At 37.1% G+C, this 20,765-nt stretch overlaps 2 protein-coding genes across 7 annotated transcripts in view; both read right to left on the bottom strand.

The window, feature by feature from the left end:
- Window positions 1-6,783, bottom strand: part of ncoa2 (nuclear receptor coactivator 2) — a 128,036-nt gene extending 121,253 nt beyond the window's left edge. For 2 of the 6 annotated variants that reach the window (XM_067378719.1, XM_067378713.1), the window contains exon 1: window positions 6,217-6,783. The gene's annotated coding sequence lies outside the window, so the exon portion shown is untranslated. Of the gene's footprint in view, window positions 1-5,063; window positions 5,484-6,216 lie in introns of those variants that run through there. The other 4 variants (XM_067378718.1, XM_067378720.1, XM_067378715.1 and 1 more) reach the window with 2 other exon arrangements.
- A 363-nt stretch (window positions 6,784-7,146) lies between these two features.
- tram1 (translocation associated membrane protein 1) lies at window positions 7,147-20,149 on the bottom strand. The gene is made up of 11 exons (XM_067377512.1): window positions 19,940-20,149; window positions 18,765-18,828; window positions 18,175-18,296; window positions 17,894-18,010; window positions 17,735-17,793; window positions 14,870-14,954; window positions 14,611-14,681; window positions 12,620-12,724; window positions 11,999-12,142; window positions 11,289-11,434; window positions 7,147-8,343 (listed from the first exon to the last, which is right to left on the bottom strand). Exons 1-11 carry the CDS (start codon window positions 20,060-20,062, stop codon window positions 8,270-8,272), a joined length of 1,110 nt encoding a protein of 369 aa, XP_067233613.1. The 5' UTR covers window positions 20,063-20,149; the 3' UTR covers window positions 7,147-8,269.
- Window positions 20,150-20,765: the final 616 nt, after the last annotated feature.

Raw genomic sequence — 20,765 nt, 5'->3', positions numbered from 1 at the left:
TTTCTTCTAATTAGGCTTAATTCAGCTTAATTTGGTTACAGTAATCCTTACAGATGGAGCTACTGTGCCCTGGTAAAAAACCCTTACCATGTTACGCATTTAAAAACGAGGGTCTTGCGTTTGCATCTGTGTGATTTTTTTCCAGCCAATAATTTTAGTGCTTGCATTTCCCCCGCATGTCAATCTGATGCCATTTGACACTGATTTGATTTGATAGTGGCTCATATGATCATCCCTCTAACTGACAGACTGCATCTTGTCACTGTGGCGTGAAAATCAAACAGCCTTGTGACAAATTTCCTCTTCCTTTCAACCTTCTGATGAGCATGCGTGGCGACCGGGCTGCCCAGCTGAAGCCCTGCGACTGTGGCGAACGCACTTTGCAGGAAGATCAAAGTTCAACTATCAGACAGTGATTCACTGTGATGGAATACCTCAATCAATATTGCGAGTCAAAGGTCAGCTGATCCAGGATGAAATCATGGTTCTGGACTGCTGGCTGGGTTGCATGTGAACTAACACTCCTCTTTCCACCCAACCGCAGGCAGCCAGGAGGTCATGTGACCATGGCATCCACTGGTGGATATGCCAGATTTAGATAGCCATGCGTGAACGCCGCTGAGCTACTGAGACCTAGACAGCATCAGAGTGCATGCATGCTCATCGGTGAGTCCTGTCGGTATGTAGTCACACCCACACACCGCAGTTTGTGTGGGAATACATCTTACCACATCATAGCGTTCTGACAGTCTTGGCTGACTGAAAACATTCCCTAAGTAATCAGGCGACTACTACAGAATGTCAGGAAAACGTTTACTATAAAGGAAGTACATGCTTTCTGACAAAAATCAGCTAACTGATACTAAAAAGACTGCGTATAACAGAATTTCTAAAGGCCAAACCACAGATTTTTGACCTTTTTATTGGTAGTTTGCAGGGTTATTTAAGTATTAATTATATACACTATTATAGTATTTATTATATTTTACTTTGATATTTTCAGTTTTCAATGAAATCTTAAAGATTGACTAATTTGATGTGCTTTTAGAAATATTTCTGTTTAGCTTTATTTCAGTAATTTAATTTTGGTATTCAATCATTTCAGTTAGTTGCCAAGACAACATTTAAAGGTGCCGTAGAACATCTTTTTAAAAGATGTAATAAGTCCAAGGTGTCCCCTGAATGTGTCTGTGAAGTTTCAGCTCAAAATACCCCATAGATCTTTTTTAATTCATTTTTTTAATTGCCTATTTTGGGGCATCATTTAATATGCGCCGATTCAGGGTGTGTGGCCCCTTTAAATCTCGTGCTCCCCACCCCAAGAGCTTGCGCTTGCCTTAAACAGCATAAACAAAGTTCACACAGCTAATATAACCCTCAAATGGATCTTTACAAAGTGTTCGTCATGCAGCATGTATAATCGCGTAAGTATGGTATTTATTTGGATGTTAACATTTGATTCTGAATGAGTTTGAGGCTGTGCTCCGTGGCTAAAGCTAACATTACACACTGTTGGAGAGATTTATAAAGAATGAAGTTGTGTTTAAGAATTATATAGAGTGTTTAAAAAATAAAAATAACGACAGTCTTGTCTCCGTGAACACAGTATGAAACGATGGTAACTTTAACCACATTTAACAGTACATTAGCAACATGCTAACGAAACATTTAGAAAGACAATTTACAAATATCACTAAAACCATCATGTTATCATAGATTATGTAAGTTATTATTGCTCCATCTGCCATTTTACACTATTGTCCTTGCTTGCTTACCTAGTCTGATGATTCAGCTGTGCACATCCAGACGTTAATACTGGCTGCCCTTGTCTAATGCCTTGAACATGGGCTGGCATATGCAAATATTGGGGGCGTACATATTAATGATCCCGACTGTTACGTAACAGTCGGTGTTATGTTGAGATTTGCCTGTTCTTCGGAGGTCTTTTAAACAAATGAGATTTATATAAGGAGGAGGAAACAATGGAGTTTGAGACTCACTGTATGTCATTTCCATGTACTGAACTCTTGTTATTTAACTATGCCAAGATAAATTCAATTTTTAATTCTAGGGCACCTTTAAAGGCACAATATGTAATTTTTCACCAGGTGTAGCTTGATGATGCCATGAATGAGCGTGTGAATCATGGGAGTTGTCATATTCACCTCCACAGCCGATTGAAAGGAATCTGACTCGGGCAGAAATCATTCATGGAAGAGCTAATGTATTAAAGTTTTATTAACGTTACTGTGATATGAAGCAGGAGAGCCGTGTAAGCGGAACGAAGCTGCTGGAGTTTTATTATGCTTATACAGTTGGAGCACAGTTTTACATGGTTAAAACAATCATACTAAATACATTTGAGTGTTTTGAAAGTTATGTTAACATTACTCTGTGCATTCTCTCAGTGGCTGTATGAGAGACGCAATTTGCAGTAATCTAGATCCATATTAGAATATATTAATAAAAGCTGGATGACTTGTGTTGCTAAATGACATGCAATTATTTTTAAAATATATTGTATGATGGAAAAAGCTGATTATGCCATGTTAGCCACTTGACAAAGCAGTGCTGTCTCTGAAGCATGGTAAAAACATGGTACTCGTGGTAAACCAAGAAAATTCAAACAATAAGACTAACCATGCTGAGCAATTTAACAATGATTAATTTTCTGTCAATAAAAGTATCCAAACAGTTGCTCACCTGCTAATATATTAAAGCGTCTCATCAAGCGTTTCCATGGTTTCTATGAAAGTAAAACTGGAAATCGAGCGTAACGCGGATACGACTATCATTGGCGATGAAATAGCACAGTCCGTGTCCTTTTTAAAATAGCCGATTTCTCTGAATTTAAACATTCTTGGAAATGTTTGGGATAATATAAGTACGCAAGTCGACAAAATAATATATAACATTGTTCTAGTAGTTTTTGAATATTTTATTCTAAAAATCTTACATATTGTGCCTTTAATCCATTTCATTTACATTTTTAAGTCTATGTTTGAGTATTTCAGCTTAATTTTAATTCAAAACTATTTTTAATCGTTTTAGTTTTTATTTAAAAATAACAACACTGGTAGTCTGCTTGCATTAGTCACCATAAAAACTCTAAAACAATACCCTGCATTGTTCTCAAATTGAACTAATTAAAGTAATTGCCATATTACTCTTATTTTAAGGCTGTGGGAGCATTTGCTCACCACACGAGCTCTACTGTGGAATGTGTCAGCATGATGTAAGAGGTTGGTAACAAAGCTAGCATGAATTGAACTACTGGTCCAACAGGCTGAGTCGCACTACTGCAGCTCTTAGCAGCGCTGATGCAAATCTGAGGAGGTGAACACCAGCTGTCAGTGTACAGGCTCCAAGCTTGGGCATTCAAGCAGATAATTTCTTATAAACCACCAATGGAGTTAAGTTAACCCAATAAGGTTGAGAACTCAGAACCTGTTCTTATACAGAAACTAGTTCAAAGAAAACTGGCATGACATTTGATAGAGCATACAGAACATTGTACTAAAATGCAGTGTTTTTTCAGTGGCACTGAATCGCAAAACACACAGCAACTGATTGCCAAATGAATCCCTTTTATGGACGAGTTCATTAGTGTGAATAAATAAAAAAACATGAGTACGTTTCAGCATTTAGTTAGGTTCAAGTAATGATGTGCCATTTCTAAAAAGTCTGGAACGTCATTAAAAAGTATGTGTACAAATACACATTTTGATAGAATATTAAGTTTTATATTACATTTGATTTATTTCTGGTCTGAGGGTAGTAAAATCAGCAAAAACAGGATTTCTTGTTTCCAAACATTTATTTCTCCAAAATTGTTAATGGAGCCATTAATGAACTGGAATGCTTAAAAGGGAATCGAATCAAAACCAGAAACAATCAACAATTCCCACTCGCAATCCTCAAATTTAATTCGAATTAAGACCATGCGTTTATGAAAGAAAAAGGCATGTAAGCAAACATGACCAACCAAATATGCAGGAACCCAGCTATTTCTGTGTTAAACTGAGTTACGACTGAAATGCTAAGGTGCATCTAAACATGACCCAGATGCACTTTAGCATTTAAGTCTCAACTCTTCATGTTAAGACTAGCGTTCTCATTTGGTCTTGAATTTGATCATTTGTTCGACCCAATAAACTGGCCGGCGGCGTGACGTCACACAGCGTAAAACATCGTCACGGCGGCTACGAACTAAACTAAAAATCTGCTCGAGCTCTGAACGACAAATTCAGCCTTTCCTCCACATATAAACGCTGGTGGAAATAGCGGAGTTCATTCAAATCACGAGGTAAATGCTAATTCGCAGCATTCCCAGGCACTGGCGCCCCAACTTTTCCTTTCTCTGAACAGGCGAGACCCGCAAACCGAACCGTAGAGTGCAGTAGTTCAGCAAAGAGCTGACTCACTAATCTCAGCCCTCGCAGAAACAAAACGCGGTGACTGTCAAATAACAACGCGCGTTTACTTTCAACAGAAACGCGCACGCGAACGATACATTGTTGGTTCTTTAGAACTGTTACGTCCAACTCGCTACAATGTGACACAAACATTCCAACGGAACCCCATTAACATGTTACAATGTAACAGTTCTGCCCGCTAAAGTTAAAATGCCCCTGAATAGCGTTCCTCGGATGGACTTGCCTTCCTCGCATAGTCAAATGGAGGCTCGCAGGCTAAAGCTAGCCAGGCAAATAAGAGGGGGGAGCTGGCTAAACTTAATCGCTCAAATGCAAGCAGCGCGGGCGAATCAAGTAAATCAGCGACACAATTGAAATGTTAAAACAACAACAGCCGTGCACCCGCTTCAAGGTCGCTCAAAGCGATTTGTTTACACAACGACAAGAAGCAGAACACAACTCTCTAACTCTGCAAAGTGGCCAGGCTGAAATAGCGAGTGTAGCTGGTTTAGCAAGCTAATGCAGGATACCGCCGCCGCGGAACTGTGATTGGATCCTGCAGCGACTGTGTAAAAATCGCGTTACAAAGCCACCCCAAACCGCCATTCACCGGCAAACATACAACATTCGCAAACATGTCGGACTTACAGTGTTTTGTTTCCTCTTAAATCCTGTACTTAATGTCCAGCTCTGACCTTCGGGTTGGTGAAACAGCATTATAGTTAACTGCCGCCGCCATGTTCCTGCTGCCTTATGCCTAACGATGGCTGGCTGCTTGTTTATCTCGCCAGCAAAACCTCCCCCACATACTACGGGCACCAGTATCTACTCGTTTACTCTAGCCTGCATAGCAACCTTGCAGTGAGCAACGGGGCAAAATGATGATACAGCAAACATAATGACACGGTTCACCAGTTGGATCGCATTTTCCGTGCCTTTGTATTTTCTAAACTGCAAGTAGATGTTTCATAACATTAGAGGAGGAAATCAAAGCAGTGTTTAAAAAGCTGCTTTCACCTTTAGTGGGAGGGAAAAAAGTGTGCCAGAGCGGTCGGGTTACGAGCCGGTGTTGTTGTTAGTCCAAATCCAAAGCAATCTGCACTCTATTATCAATGTCATAACAGCTTAATTAAAAATCACATTAGCAGACCGAAATGAAACAGACCTCCATAAGTCATATCCTACTTGTTATGGTTTACTTCAAGACATGTTCTTATCAAATAAACACTTTTAACAAAACAAAACACTCTAATAAGTAGCCTAACATCAGTTATGGCCTTGACAATTCAAATACAAGAGAAAAACTCAAGTGTGTTTTGATCTGAGAATAGCAAATAGATCAATTTAAATCCAGTTTTATCCATAATGAGTATTTTTTATCTCGTAGATATAATTGTTTTGCAAGTCTCAAGACTTAAATGTCTTAAATTAAGTATTTTCTGTACTGTAAAGTATAAAAATGTTGATTTTATTAGTAGAGACATATTTTAGCCTAGTTATAGCAGCCCATTTATAATACTTAAGACAAGACATGTCCTCCATTGTATCTATGAATCCACATCTATAGCCATCTTTTAAAGAACATTTTGGCTATTATATCTGCGAAATAAAATGGAATCAATCCCGAATGTTTTTTCTTCTCCCAATGTAAAAGTCTAGTAGTCCAGCATGCTTCATAACTGTATCGAGTTGTCAAATTCACACACATTTCCTACTTTTCTCCCATATCCAGCACAGAACGCAAGCCTCAAAAGGCAACCAGCTCATGGACTGGTTGATCTGGCAGAAAGCCAAAGCTTACCGTGATTAGTCAGCAACAATAACCCCGAAATGTGTCAGGTATCCGATCAAAACCCACACGGCGACAGGTTGATTTCCTATAGCCTATAAAAATACTTCCATGTAAATGTACGTCAGCGACCGAGATGAAGCATCGACGAATCGAAAAGAATCCTACAGTTCCGAGCCGTGTCGATCAAAGGTCTACATCGAAAGTAACTTCTCTCAAAGGGAAAGCTGCACACAGTGACTTATGCAATATTCTGCTGTTCACTGTTTCAGATTGGCACGAGCTTGCCAACAATTGTGAAACAGCACGGGTTTGTCGCAACGAAATGTCCCATAAGAGACTGCAGTTCAGTTTTTGGAAAACACTGATACATATTTTGTTATTATGGGTTAATGTTGTACACTTATGCTGTAGGAAAATATCTCCAACATACGCGCAGTGTTATCTGAAAAACATTAAATAGCACTGTTGTCTGTTGAGAAAAATCGTGGCGAACAGCGCCACTACATGGTCAACATCAACATTTGACCTCTTAAAGCAAAATGACCATCTTCATTATGCCTTTTTACATATATTTCTTTTGAGAATTGCGTATTAAGTGTGCGAATTATTACTTTTATATTGACATAAAATATCTTTTATAGAACATTATCAGGCCTATATATATATATATATATATATATATATATATAAAAAACAATAAGGTTTTTTTCTTTTTTCACAGTGAGGCTCGAACAACGAACTGTTGCTATGGTTACCTCCTCAGGAGAACGCGACTGCTGTTCTATTTAGCGGTTTCTGACTAACTTGAACTCGAAGTTTTTAGATTTACTTTGTTTTGTAGAATTTCCAGCACTTCGAACCGCTGTAATTCGCAACATGGTTCTCAATTTACTAATTTATACAAAAGAATCTCTCATTTTTCAAATGTTTTTAGTTATTTTCTACAATGCAGTAAAACAAATTCAGAAACAACAAGTCATATTTTGATTCATAACCAATGCAGTGAAATACCGTGAAAACAATTTTTTTTTAATTTGTGTATTCACTGGTTTGCTTTCTAATTGGGTTGTACTTGGGTATAAGAAATGTGAGATAACAATGTTTGTTCCTAACTTCATTTTCAAAGCATTGTTCTTAAACTTAAACTATCTGCTATGAAAATTATGTCTGAGAACTTTTCCTTAGATTCTGACCACAGTCGCACTGGAATGACACTTGTGATTTGACATTTTCATGTGTCATCTACAACAAACAGCAAAGTCAGCTGTACAAAGTTCAAGATTAAAAGGTAGAATCAAAAAGCACATTACTGGAACATGTTCCTTTGCTAAATAAACAAAATTTGTGGAGCTTTAAACTATTCGCTAAGCTTTATCAATTACACAGTGCAGTGCAACAAATAGAAATCATATTTGTATTTAAAAAGGCATCAAATGAATGTTTGCTTGTGATCTATTCTAATGAACAAAAAAAAAAAAAAAAAAATGACAATGCTTTTATACAACAACACAAATGAAAAGACATATTAGACATGGTTCCAAATGCATAGGAGAGAATCAGAAAAAACTGTGAGCCTTCAGAGAACTTTAAATACAACCCTGATTTCAAACTCAAGTTAAAATACTGGATTATCCCTCTCTGATCGGTCAAAATGATGTATGGTTAGGCACTTGTAAAAATAAGTTACTTTTTCCCCACATCTTTCATGTTTTCATTGTAGGTATGGCTGGATCATAGTTTTGGATTAAGCAAATAAAGCAAAGAGCGTACAGACCTTCAGAAAAAGGAAACAAATGTAGGAGGAATAAAAATACCCCCTCCAAACCCCCCCAATGCCACATTTTTTTTCCTTAAGCCCTTCTTGCAAAGAGACAATAGTTTGATGGCTTTTTGAAATACAGCATTCAACATCCTACAGGATCAAGGAGCAGGATGAGGAAGTTGCCTTATTTCAGATAAACAAGAAGGGAAAAGGGGCAACAGACAAACTGTGGGATGGAGAGGAGGGAGAGGAATGATCAGGCTGATTTCAGCCAGTACAGAAGTTGGGAATGTGGGTGGTTTATGACGACTTCTCCTTCCTCGCTCTGGGGGAATCTGCTCCGCTGGCACCAACAGATCCGTTCACACCATTGGCTATGACAAACACAAATGAGAAGAGGCTTGACGCAAGTGATTAGCAGTTCATTTTGTAGTTTAGATCCCTGAAGTGCTGTTATACTTAATATCAAGCGGACAAAATGCCACTTAAAGAATTTGCTTAAAGGGATAGTTCACCAAAAAATTAAAAATCTTTCATTTACTCACCCTCATGTCATTCCAAACCAAAAACACATTTGTTGATCTATTAAACACAAATGAAGATTTTTTTTTTTTAATGAAACCTCTCTCCCTCCACTGAAAGTCCACGTAACTCTCAAGGCATCGGAAAACAAATCAATATAAATCGAGCGGTTTAATTTAGAACATAATATAAAACAGGTAATCTAAACAATGATTGGCAAGCATAAAAATAGCATATCGTAAATACTAAAATGTATCTTTCTCATGAGCTAGAACAAACCTCACTGGTTCTCAAGCATCACACACATCGATCATTCTTTAGATGTAAAGACTAAATTAAATCTGCTCATATCAAGAGATCAAATCTGTTCACAAGAATTGGGTTAAACCACTTGATTCATATGGTTTTGTTTTTACAAGCCTTTATAAGCTTTTTGGATCTTAAGTTATGGATATCTGGACTTTCAATGAGGGAACAGAAACCTCTCAGGTTTCAAAAAATGTTATGGGCTTGGAACGGGTGAGTAAATGATAGAATTTTTCATTTTTGGGTGAACTATCCCTTTAATAAAAGCAATACCAACCTATTTTCACAATACAGTACAACCTCAAGTACTTTACTGATTAAATGTAGAATTTTAGATTGGAACAAGGGATGGGTGGTATGACAATATATATTGTGGCGACACGTTATCTTTTGATTTTGCCATTTTGTGTATATTGCAGTATGTAAATCTATCTGTGCAGCACAGGACTACCTAAAGTTTCTGACATGTTAGAGCATTGGACATCATCCTTCATGACTTCAAGGCCCTCGGACTGGCCACAACAATATTTGAAGGCCCCCCCTTCACTCTAGCCTGCATAGAGTGCAATAGTCATTATAAAAATAACCAAATATTAAGAAATATCTTGATTTTTACTTGTTTTAGCTTATTTTAATGCTTGTTTTGTCTTATTTTAAAGAATTAAATCATCTTAAGGCCTCCTTGGAAGTTTGTTGGTTGAGATCAATAAAGAAACATGCATGAATTAAAAAAAAAAAAAAAAAAAAAAGTAAAAAAAAGCACAGGATGGGCATTATGTTAATAACACTGTACTCACGCTGACTGACAGACACCGAAGCGCACGCAGAAAGCCGCCTTTCAGATATGCAGTGCCAAATTCAGTTATCTTTCATAGCTTTTTGCACTTGAATGATGTCGCAGGTGCACTCAGGGCGTGTCCAAATCCACTATTTTAACGACAGAAAAACGGTCCGTGTGCTGGGGCGCATTTTTGAAATGGGTTGTCCCTATTCTCTTAATGAGTAATGGGCGTAACGTTCAATAAACCAATCAGAGTGTCATCTCCCATTCCCTTTAAGAGCGAGATGCGCTCGCGCCATGGCGGATTGCTGTTTACATGGTGGAATTTGTTGGCGATGAGTCAGTTAATATATATGTGTGTACTGGCACGATTTTTCAATTAATTAGCCAATTTCGTTCATCATTATAAGTAGTAATAGGCTGAATTGAAAATAGGTAGCCTAATTCTAATACACGCAATGACTATTCATCATTACATTTTTATATTTATGTAGCCTACACAATAATATTCTTTTACACTGTAATCCTTTTGTTTTTAATATTTGGCATGTTTGTGTGATGCGCATCCCTGTGTGTAATAAGCAAAGTCAACGCGCACTGTGGATGCGCCCAGAGGCGCAGTTTCTACCAACGCGCTCTAACAAAAAAATATTGCGCCATTGACTTTAGTATGTCTATTTTCAGCAGTCTATTTTCAGCTCTTTAAAATAGCAATGCGCCGGCAATGCGCCTGAACACACCTCTTTTTTAGACCATGGGCGCACTAACTGGCGCAAATGCATTTACTAATTTAAGGTTGCTGCTTGCGCTGCGCCTTGCGTCGCATTGCGCCGGGTATATTATAGGGTCCGTAATGATTATGAGTGCATCGGGGTAAAACAGCAAAGAGACTGCTTTAACATTTTAAAAATGAACTGATAAACTAGTGTTTTCTGTATTTTCAGCTGCAATTATGTAGTTGACGATGCTGATGGTGAATATTTGTTTTTTAGCATTTGAATTGGTTAATTTAAAAGTTGCCATTTCGCTTTCTATAGATACATTTTTCATGTTTGTGAGGCAAGTGAACATGGAGTTTTGGTTCTTTTCCTTTTCTTTAGTTTTTGGCTCACTCAAGTTCACAGAGAGAGACGGCAGAAAGCACACCCTGTTTGCTTTCATTATTTTACAAAAGCACAACGTTGTGTTGTTATTGTGAGTGCACACAAATAAAAGACTTTTTACAGATTGAACTCTTATCTGTATGATCAAAAACAAAGGAGTATTTTAAGTGCAAGTGATCGCACCGGCGCCTCCATGTTAAGCCTGATTTAGACTTTCACCTGGCTCTGCAGCGCAAGCCTCCACTGACTGCCCAAACAGATGAGGCATTTATGAAATGGCAGGTGGCGACGGAGTTATTCTAAAATCTCTAAAACATCAGGGCAGTAGCGGTGAGTAGTAGAAAGGTACAGCAGTTAATGATCTGTCTATCACAGACTGTGTGACTTAGCCACTTCCTGTTGAATTTTTTTTCCTGTTACTAATTGACTAATAGAATTTTTGGTCGACTAAGCCTCTTCTCGTCAACTAACAGTTAGTCATCTATTAGGGGGCAGGCCTACATGTCAGTATACTTGTCAAATAAAGTGACATCAGCCAATAAAACGACTCGTATCACCCACCCTCAATTGGAACAGTACAATCAGAACTTAAGTGGGCAAAACTAACCTTTCTTTGATTTGCTCTTAGAAGACGACGGTTTCTTTTTTAAGGTCTGAGTCTGTGCATGTTCTCTCCATCGTCGCAGCTGGAAGTTGATAAATTTCCACATCATAAAAGCCTGAGTGGTGCATATTGCAGCCAGTACAGTCACCCTGAGAGAAACAGAGCCATTACAAACAAATCCAACAATAATAAAAGCAAAAGGTAGTCATTACTTTTCCATCATCTGGTGTTTAACTAAATCACGTCCATCCAAAAGGCACTCATTTCCAGTAGAAGAGCTTTTACAATGTGATTACATATTCATATTGTGAGTCGAGAATTTTTTGATGGCTAACAGGGGAAATTTTGGAACACTAGAGCAAATTTTGCCAAGTTTTGTTTTTTTGCCCAAATTACTGTGTTGCCATCTCTCACTCTCCAAATCAATTTGAAAAAAAGCGTTACACATAAAACATTACCTGTGCAGTGCAAACCATTTGAATTCAGAGAATTTTCTACTTCAAAGCGTTTAAAAATTCAATCATGTCACATGTAAGGCACTTGGTTTATAGTAAGGTGCTAAAAATTGCTTCTTGAAAAACTAAATCAAAACAGCAGTTGCTGAAGAGCAATCCAAAATGCTTTAAAACATTTGCATGATTAATCTTAAGTATTCCTTTCATTGCAGTGAGACAGTGTAAGGAATAACGCAAGATGAAGATCACCCTGCTTACCGAACAAACAGGACATTAAAGCTTCCTTCAGCGAGGTTCAGACCCTGTTTCTCTGCTCCGGCCAGCCCAAAGCCCACAGTAAGAACAGACAGGGAAAGAGTCAACAAGCGGCCCAGCACAAACAGAACTGCCCACACTGTAAACCTGTTAACATACACAAAATACTTCATAATGGTCAAACATCCTTTCAAACGCAGAATTGTGCTGATATTCATTTGTAATTTCATATCTGCCCATGCACAGTAAAAATCTTTCAGTCCCACTTTATATTAGGTGTCTATGTACTAACATTCGATACAATGTACTTAGTGTTCATACATGTTTTTACATTGTACTTGTGTTTTAAAAATGTAATTACATTCTGTATTTAAATCTATAATTACACTGATGACCTTTCCTTACCCCTTAAACCTACCTATACCACCAAACGTGTTCCTACCCTTACCCATTTACAACCTCAATAGCAGCAAAAGTATTTTGCAATACAATATAAACAATAAATACTATGTACTTATTTTTTGATGCAAGTACATAGTAGTTAAGGACACCTAATATAAAGTGTGACCAATCATTCAAAGTGTTTATTAACTGGACTTGCTCTGTCAAATGAATGGCACTCACCCGGTCTGCCTGTCCTCATTGCTGAAGTAAATGAGTCTGGATACATGGAAGATGAGCTCAACAAAGTAATGCAGAACCAGCAACACCAGGCCCAACCGGTTCAGACTGGAAACACATCATAAATGGTTTAAACATGACTAAAACTACTACAGTATGTGTCTTTGAAAAGTGCCACTATGCATGTTTTTTTAAGTATTTCATCTGTAAATGACAGTAATGTCAACTTTACACCAGGCGCAGTAAGAGCCAATCACATATGTTTGATGTTCAACAGAACTTAGTTTGACAGAAGTCTATTATGCTCGCCAAGGCTGTATTTATTTAAGCAAGAACACAGTAAAAACAGTAATGTTGTGAAATATAATTAATTCAAAAATAATTTTCAATTTTAATATATTTTAAATTTATTCTTGTGACGTAAAGCTATTACTCCAGTCTTCATGTGTTTATAATATTTATGTGGGGTTTGCTATTTTTATATTTCCTGTTTTAGCTGAGTGGGCGTGGCCTTAAGAGGAAACTGTAGGGGAGCACTCATTTTAGCTGTTTATGGAAATGTTTGGGCAAATGTATGTTGGTTTTATCCATCCTATTTATTGACTTGTTCTTAATCATCTTGTGTATTTATTTATTAATCATGGTGAGGCAAAAGTTAGTTTTTTTTTTTTTAACAAGGTTATTGTAACACTGCTTCAAGGGATGGATGCATCCATAAAAATAATCCATACGGCTCTAGGGGGTTAATAAAGGCCTTCTGAAGTGAAGCGATGGGTTTTTGTAAGAAAAATATCCATATTTAAAACTTTATTAACTATAATAACTAGCCTCCGGCAGACAACCGTACACACACTGCACGAGTTGACTTGCGCCACAAGAGTAACCCCTGACACGATGTATGTCTTAGGAGTATCATAAGTTTGTTTAAACCGCCTTTCGCATACAGACTTTTAAATCATGACCGGTGTTTTGTTTTGCTCTATCCTCTGTGCTTCTGCATTCGTCATTGCGTCATGCGTCAGGTCAGAAGTTACTCTTCCGCTGCAGATCGATGAGTACGGCCATCTGCCGGAAACTAATTATTATAGCTAATAAAAGTGTTAAAAGTGCTAAAGTTTTTGTTTTATACATTTTTGCAATATTACTTGATTGAACTACTTGATTTGAACTACTTTACTAACTGATAAAAGACTATTTATTAGGTGAACTGAAAGGAATAATATTAATATACATCATCTGTGCACGAGGTAGGGCCTTAAAAACATCAGCCAATCGTTTACGCAATCATCGCATAAACAATTGGCCCTCTGGCTTGTCAATCACTGCCGTGACGTTCCTTGTGAGAGACGTGCGCGGATTGGCCCTCTGGCTTGTCAATAACTGCCATGACGTTCCATGTGAGAGACGCGCGGCTGCACGCTCCAGTAACTTTCCACACTCCACAGGCGCCGCATGCAATGTTTTTGTCAGGATACAGGAATAACAACTGCAGATTATGAGTTACCTGCGGTGAGTCCGACATAATGAATCCACTAACACGACACAGCGAATGCCGGTGGTAAAGACTCATGTTCAAATACTCGTTCACGAGTTTTGAGAGGTGTTCCTTTGAAACGCATGCGCTCATTTCAAAAACTCAGTAACGGTCTTTGGAATCTCAGTCGACGAAAAAATCCTCTCTATCACCTTTAAATATGGATATTTTTCTTACAAAAACCCATGGATGGATGGATGGATGGATGGATGGACGGACGGACGGACAGATGGACTATCCCTTTAAGCACACTGAAACACACTGGATGGATGGATGGAGAACTATCCCTTTAAGCACACTGAAACACTGTCCTCAATAGTTAAAGAGGAGAGGTTACTGTTTTAATACCTAACAGTTGTGACCGCTCGGGTCCCTATCACACTTCAGCGAATGTTGTAGTACAAAATGTGTGCCCTGACAACTGTTTATGATTAATAAACATGACAAATTAATTGCTTACTTCAGAACGTAGGCTCCTGCAATTTGGACCAAGTACAGACTTATATAAACAAGCTGACGAGGAATGTCTTCCTGAAAAATAAAGCAAGACAACATTGTCATGTCTTCTATCATATTCCGTAAAGTAAAAGTTTGGTAAACAAAAACCTCTGGAGAAGGAAATCGGTCCCGTCACAATAACAGGATGCATGATTATGGTTTCAGTGCATGTTGTGCATCCTCAACACTGGAAACACTGTTGACTTTGCTTGCTTGCTTACTTTCTTAGCCTTCTGGAAGTAGAGCTCGGGGATTGCATGAAGCCAGTAGCCGAGCTGACAGATGTAATAGAACTTCATCTGGAACCTAAAAAACAAGACAAGGAACTTTCTTAGCATCTCCACAACTTGTGGAATTCAAATGTCAATGGTAATTTCATTTGCAATCCGTGTGTTACATACAGTAGATTTACAAAAATCAGAAGAGAGAATTAGAGGTAGGCTAATGCAAGATAATTTGATCAGGACCCTTGAGATAGCTTTTGAACAGTCTTCTCAATGCACACCAGCTCAGCAAATCAGTTTACCAAAGAAGATGCAACTTATAAACGCTCAGGCAGCGGATCGGCAGATGTGACGTGAGATGGAATATGAACCTCCATCATTTCAAAAACAACCATCACTTTCCCACCATTAATCTGCATATACCATTATTTCAAATTTAAACACGCTACGCTTTTAAAGGAACAGTTCACCCAAAAATTAAAATTCAGTCAATTACATCCTCTCATGTAGTTCCAAATCCATAAGATTTGTTCATTTTCAAAACACAAATGAAGAAATTAATGACACCTGAAAAATGTCTAAACTCTGACCATTCAAAATTTTCATAAAAAGATTGCAAAATAAATCCAAATGAGTCAAACGTTTTCTGAAAAGATTGCTTTATATGATGAATGGATTAATTTTTTTTTTAACAATAAACATTGATCATCAACATACTTGAGCACTCAAGTATGGAAGCTCAACCGTACTTGCTTGACGCATGAGAACAAACCTCATTGTAACCCTGTGCAATTAACTGTAATTGATTTTTCGATTTTGGCTTCCAACAATTATGAAAACAAGATAATCAAAGTAAAACGATTATTGTGGCATTTTACTTCGAAATTTAACATCCAAATCAGTTGAATAAGTGAGTGTTGTAAAATGCATTCTACTGTTGTTAACTGCGGGATGTGCTAGATATTAAACAGTGTTATTAAAAGCACATTAAGCCACGAAAGATATATTGTTCCCTAGACAGCTTTCTGTGCACGTGCCCTGAGACGGGGTGGAATGTGCATAAGCGAAGTACACTGTGGGCTTCAGAGACTCGCCTAATCTCGTAAACACAGTTGAGAAAGAAAACTCATGTGTAACGGTATATTAGATCCGTGCAGCTATTAAAGTGACAGCAGCCTAATAAATCTGCTGCAGTCATGTTAACCCTTAAATGCATACCTCGGGTCTTTAGTGTGACCCGGGACGTCATTCGCTTCCCTCCTCCTCGTTAATTTTTTAAAGTTAGACATCAACCTTCTTGGTATTCCTCAATCAATTCATTATAAAGAATATAACAAGAAAAAAAAAAAGTCATCAAATTATAAAAGAATGCCTATTTTTGTATTCATTTTTTGTAAACATTGTATAGGGTCGCCAACGACCCGAGGTGTGTATGAGTGTAGGTATATTTTTTCTGCACAACAATAATTGAATCTTAGATGATGGAATAAGTGCAATTTGCCTTTACTCCACAAGGTGGCAATGTCTGATACACAATGCTGAAGTGACGACTCATTCAAACAGAAAACGAAATAAGAAAAACATGAAATGGCTCAGCGATTTACTGCAGAGCAAGTACTGAACGCAATCAAATATAACTAACTATTACTGGATGGATCTGGTGAAGCTGTTAGCGATCGAAATATTGATTTTTAAGATGTTGAAAATTATATAGTTTTGAGAATACGTTTGAGATTGCGAATGGGCTCATATTCGCGACCTCAAACATAAAACTAGCCTATTATTTGCTGAATGTACTGGCAAATGAGCTCTGACGAGGACAGTGATGATAGCATAAAGCATCTGCTCAAACGGAGCCCTTTCAAGTTCCAAAAGGTAACAAAATACGATTCATTTTATTCTTCTGTAATTGTTACTCTAATATCAGAGGTAGAGATCCTTCAGTGTTAGATATAGATCCGGGTCGATAAAGACCCGAATATGTAAGAATGATTGGCGAAACAGTCATGCACTTAAGGGTTAATAAAACAAAAAAATAAAGATAAAATCACTGCTCTTGAATGAATAATTTGTTTTAATAAGGATTACTCTATATTTAAAGTATAGAGCAGAGTTATTTTACATTTAATTACTTTATTCAATTTATGTTGTCTATTACTTATCTGAATACAACTGTTAGTAAATCTTCCTGAAAATCTTAAAGCATCGTTTACTTAATTTGTATTTTTGTTCTGTTGTATGCATTTGTTGGTTTTGTTTGTAATTAGTTTCTTGGTTCTTATTGTATTGCTGAATGTTTACTTATCTTCTGTAACCGTTTTGAGGACCTTTTACTTAGTTAAGCTAGTATTAGGATTTGCTGAAGTATCGATAATTGTGAAATTTCACGGATATATAAAATGTCTCATATCATGAAATATGACCAAAAATCTTATTAAATAATTGTGATTTCAATATGAACCAAAATAATTGCGATTATGATTTTTGCTATAATCGAGGTTCTTGCGGAAGCTCAAATGTGTTGCGTAACACGAGAATGAACCTCATTGGTTCCCGCGTGACAAGAAAGTATGCTTGAGCTTCCGTTTATAAAAAATGTAGTTCTCTATGTATGTTGCTGATCAATGTTCCAATGTGAATAATGTTTTACAATCTCTTTATGAATGTTTTAAAGTTTCAGAGTTTTGGGTGAATAGACTTTCAATGGGGGGGGGAACAGAAAATTCTCAGACTTCATTTAAAATATCTTAATTCGTGTTCTGAAGATGAACTAAAGTCTTATGGGTAAAGATGAGTAATTGACAGAATTTTCATTTTTGGGTGACTAACCTTTTAAATACGTCTGCAGACAACAGTACTTACGGCATAAGAGTGTGTGGATAGCCGTCCCACAGGCTGACAGGGTTGGACAGGAGGTTCTCCTTCAGATTAAGCACAATAAGTCAAATGAATCTTTCAGACATGGTTATAAACACCAACCTGCACATAAGCTCTTATTTATATGAGTAGTGAAGCTCTTACAGAGACGAGAATGCTGGCTCCCCACAGGCAGGAGAAGAGGTAGAACGCACTAAGCTGCCCTGACTCATTGAACTTGCTGTGCTTGGTTTTGGAGAAGTGCATCTTCCTGTTGATTTTCTAAACAGACATGGATTCAAGTAAATGGCATAACAAATCAAAACATTTATAAGTATTAACATGGTTGCACCAAAACACTATTAAGAAACAGATTAATATTTATGCACAAATGCCATTAACATTTCAGCTAGTGTACGTTTATTCATTCTCAACAGGATACTTACATCCAGTACATATTCCTGAATAATGGCGTGCATGATAATAGCCACTAACATGTAGAAGAAGACGGTGGCCACATCTTTCAGGCCGTAATGGAAGTAATTCACTGCCGTTTCCTCTGGACCACCTAAAATCCACAATACAAGCTAAATGTAAGCTCATAAGCATGCATGCATACTCAGTATGGCTAGCGTCTTGATTTAATCAAGTATAGACAACTGATATCCGATTTGTTTGGCCAATCTCAGATAATGAACAGAGCCAATGCAGTTGATCTTAACTGAGCAATATTTCATGCATTATAAAACAAACAGACTTTGTTGAAAAAAAAAAATTATTATTGAGCTAACTTTTATGAACAGCCACATAAAGCATCAGTGGCATCAATTATCAGCTCATTAGTAGAGCTGTTAAACAAAAACTTATTGGAACAAAACTTCCTAATTAACCTTGAGGTGTTTTAATTATTATAACAGAAATAGCAAACATGATAAACAAATGTGACAGAAAATAATACAAAATATATAAAAATGAGTCATACTCAAGCTATACAAACAGACCAAAAATAAATGGAGGTTAGTTACCACATACTTACCATTTGCTGGAATTGTGACATTGTACTGCACAGTTATGAACAAAACTGCTACCTTTGATGTAATCTACATGGAAAGAAATATAAAAAGGCAGTTAATACATGAATAAATAAAGGAATATTTCACCTCATTACAGAATGGCAGTCAGTCAGTTTCTTTCACCATTCGCTTCACATTGTATGGAAAATAAGGTTTACAACGCAAGTGAATAGTGTTGAAGAAAACAGGCCGTACATTTTTAAAGCAACATGAGGGTAAGTCAGTCACAGAATTATAATTGTGGGCAACTCGTTGTTCTTTAAGTGAATGATATGGCTGTAAGACACATATATAATAATTAGTTTTTCATAAAATACACACGTTCTTCAAGATATCGGTATTTACACACACACACATCTGTTTAGAAATGCCCATTAGGAGAACCAAATCTGCTTCAGTACTGTAAACTTCATTTCCCATAATGCACCAGTACTGTCGCTTATATTCAGCAAACTACCGTCCAAATCTAACGGTTTTGCAAACTCGCATTCCTAACAAGGGCTGAGAGTGTAAAATCACTAATTTGCGATCAGTAAACGTATTTTGGTTGCAAAAATCGTGACCCTGCTGCTACTGTGCACCGATGACAGCGCTCAGTCATTCTCCGATTGCCACGTAACACTTCATTTGCGCGTAAAAGTATCAGTGCAGCTACAATGTTACGTAATCATTTTTACAAATTAATTCTGTTAACACTTCTTTAAATGTAACACATTCGCGCGCTTGTTTTTCATCTCGTGGGTTTTAAAGTTCCTTAAATCGCTTCATAGGGAATTCCTCTCTCGGTCTCATGCATCATGTTTCTTTGAATCAAAATTTCCAACTATTTCAATGGAATAAGGCATTAGCATGTGCGCGTGAGAGTGAATTCTGCGGTATACGATTCATTTATATGAATCAGAAATGCAAAATTATTTAAAAAATGCTGCACATTTAAGGTAAAACCAAAAGTAACAATTTTATCTGCAGTTAAAGGAAGTGAAAGGACGAGATCAGTTCAGACTGTGACAGAACAAGAAAGATCCGCTATAGGTTAAAAACTAAAGATAAACACCGATCTGGCTGATTTGTCATCTTTGACCCTAAACTGGTCTTAAATCTGTATCAGTGAATGAATGAAATAAAAGTAGATTCTTACCTCAAACATCAGACCCAGCAGAAACACCATAGCAACACAAGACACAATATCCGCATGGTTCTGGATCACAAACTCGTGGCTGAGCACCGGTGGGTTTTTGTTGTTCTTTTTTCGGATTCCCATCTTGGAGGATGTTGAGAGAACTTTTGGTGAGTGTGAGTGAGGAACACGTCTTCACTATTGTTATCTGGCAGGCACGTCAGTCTTAACGCCTACTTGTGTCTTTCTTCTTCATCCTCTTTTTAATTTAAGGCACTTTGTACAGTGACAAAATATGCAGTAGCGCCATCTGTTGGACTGGAGTAAGTAGGAGGTTTACTAATTTTCAGGTCAAGGGACTTAGTGGATAGAGGATCTATACGCCCCTTTGTATAGTGAATAAAATAAACAAAGATACATATATATATATATAGTACAGTCCAAAAGTTTGGAAGATTTTTAAATGTTTTTAAAAGAAGTTTCATCTGCTCACCAAGGCTACATTTATTTAATTAAAAATACAGTAAAAACAGTAATATTGTGAAATATTATTACAATTTAAAATAACTGTTTTCTATTTGAATATATTTCACAAAGTAGTTTATTCCTGTGATGGCAAAGCTGAATTTTCAGCATCATTAGTCCAGTCTCCAGTGTCACATGATCCTTCAGAAATCATTCTAATATGCTGATCTGCTGCTCAAGAAACATTTGATGTGTACAATTGTACAAAATATTTGTGTACAATATTTTTTTTCAGGATTATTTGATGAATAGAAAGTTCAAAAGAACAGTGTTTATCTGATATCTAATCTTTTGTAACATTATAAATGTCTTTACTGCCACT

This window comes from Chanodichthys erythropterus, chromosome 23 (assembly GCF_024489055.1).
Source record: "Chanodichthys erythropterus isolate Z2021 chromosome 23, ASM2448905v1, whole genome shotgun sequence".
Classification (NCBI taxonomy): domain Eukaryota; kingdom Metazoa; phylum Chordata; class Actinopteri; order Cypriniformes; family Xenocyprididae; genus Chanodichthys; species Chanodichthys erythropterus.
Note: the sequence above shows the minus strand (reverse complement) of the source record. Positions and strands in the feature narration are given on the sequence as shown.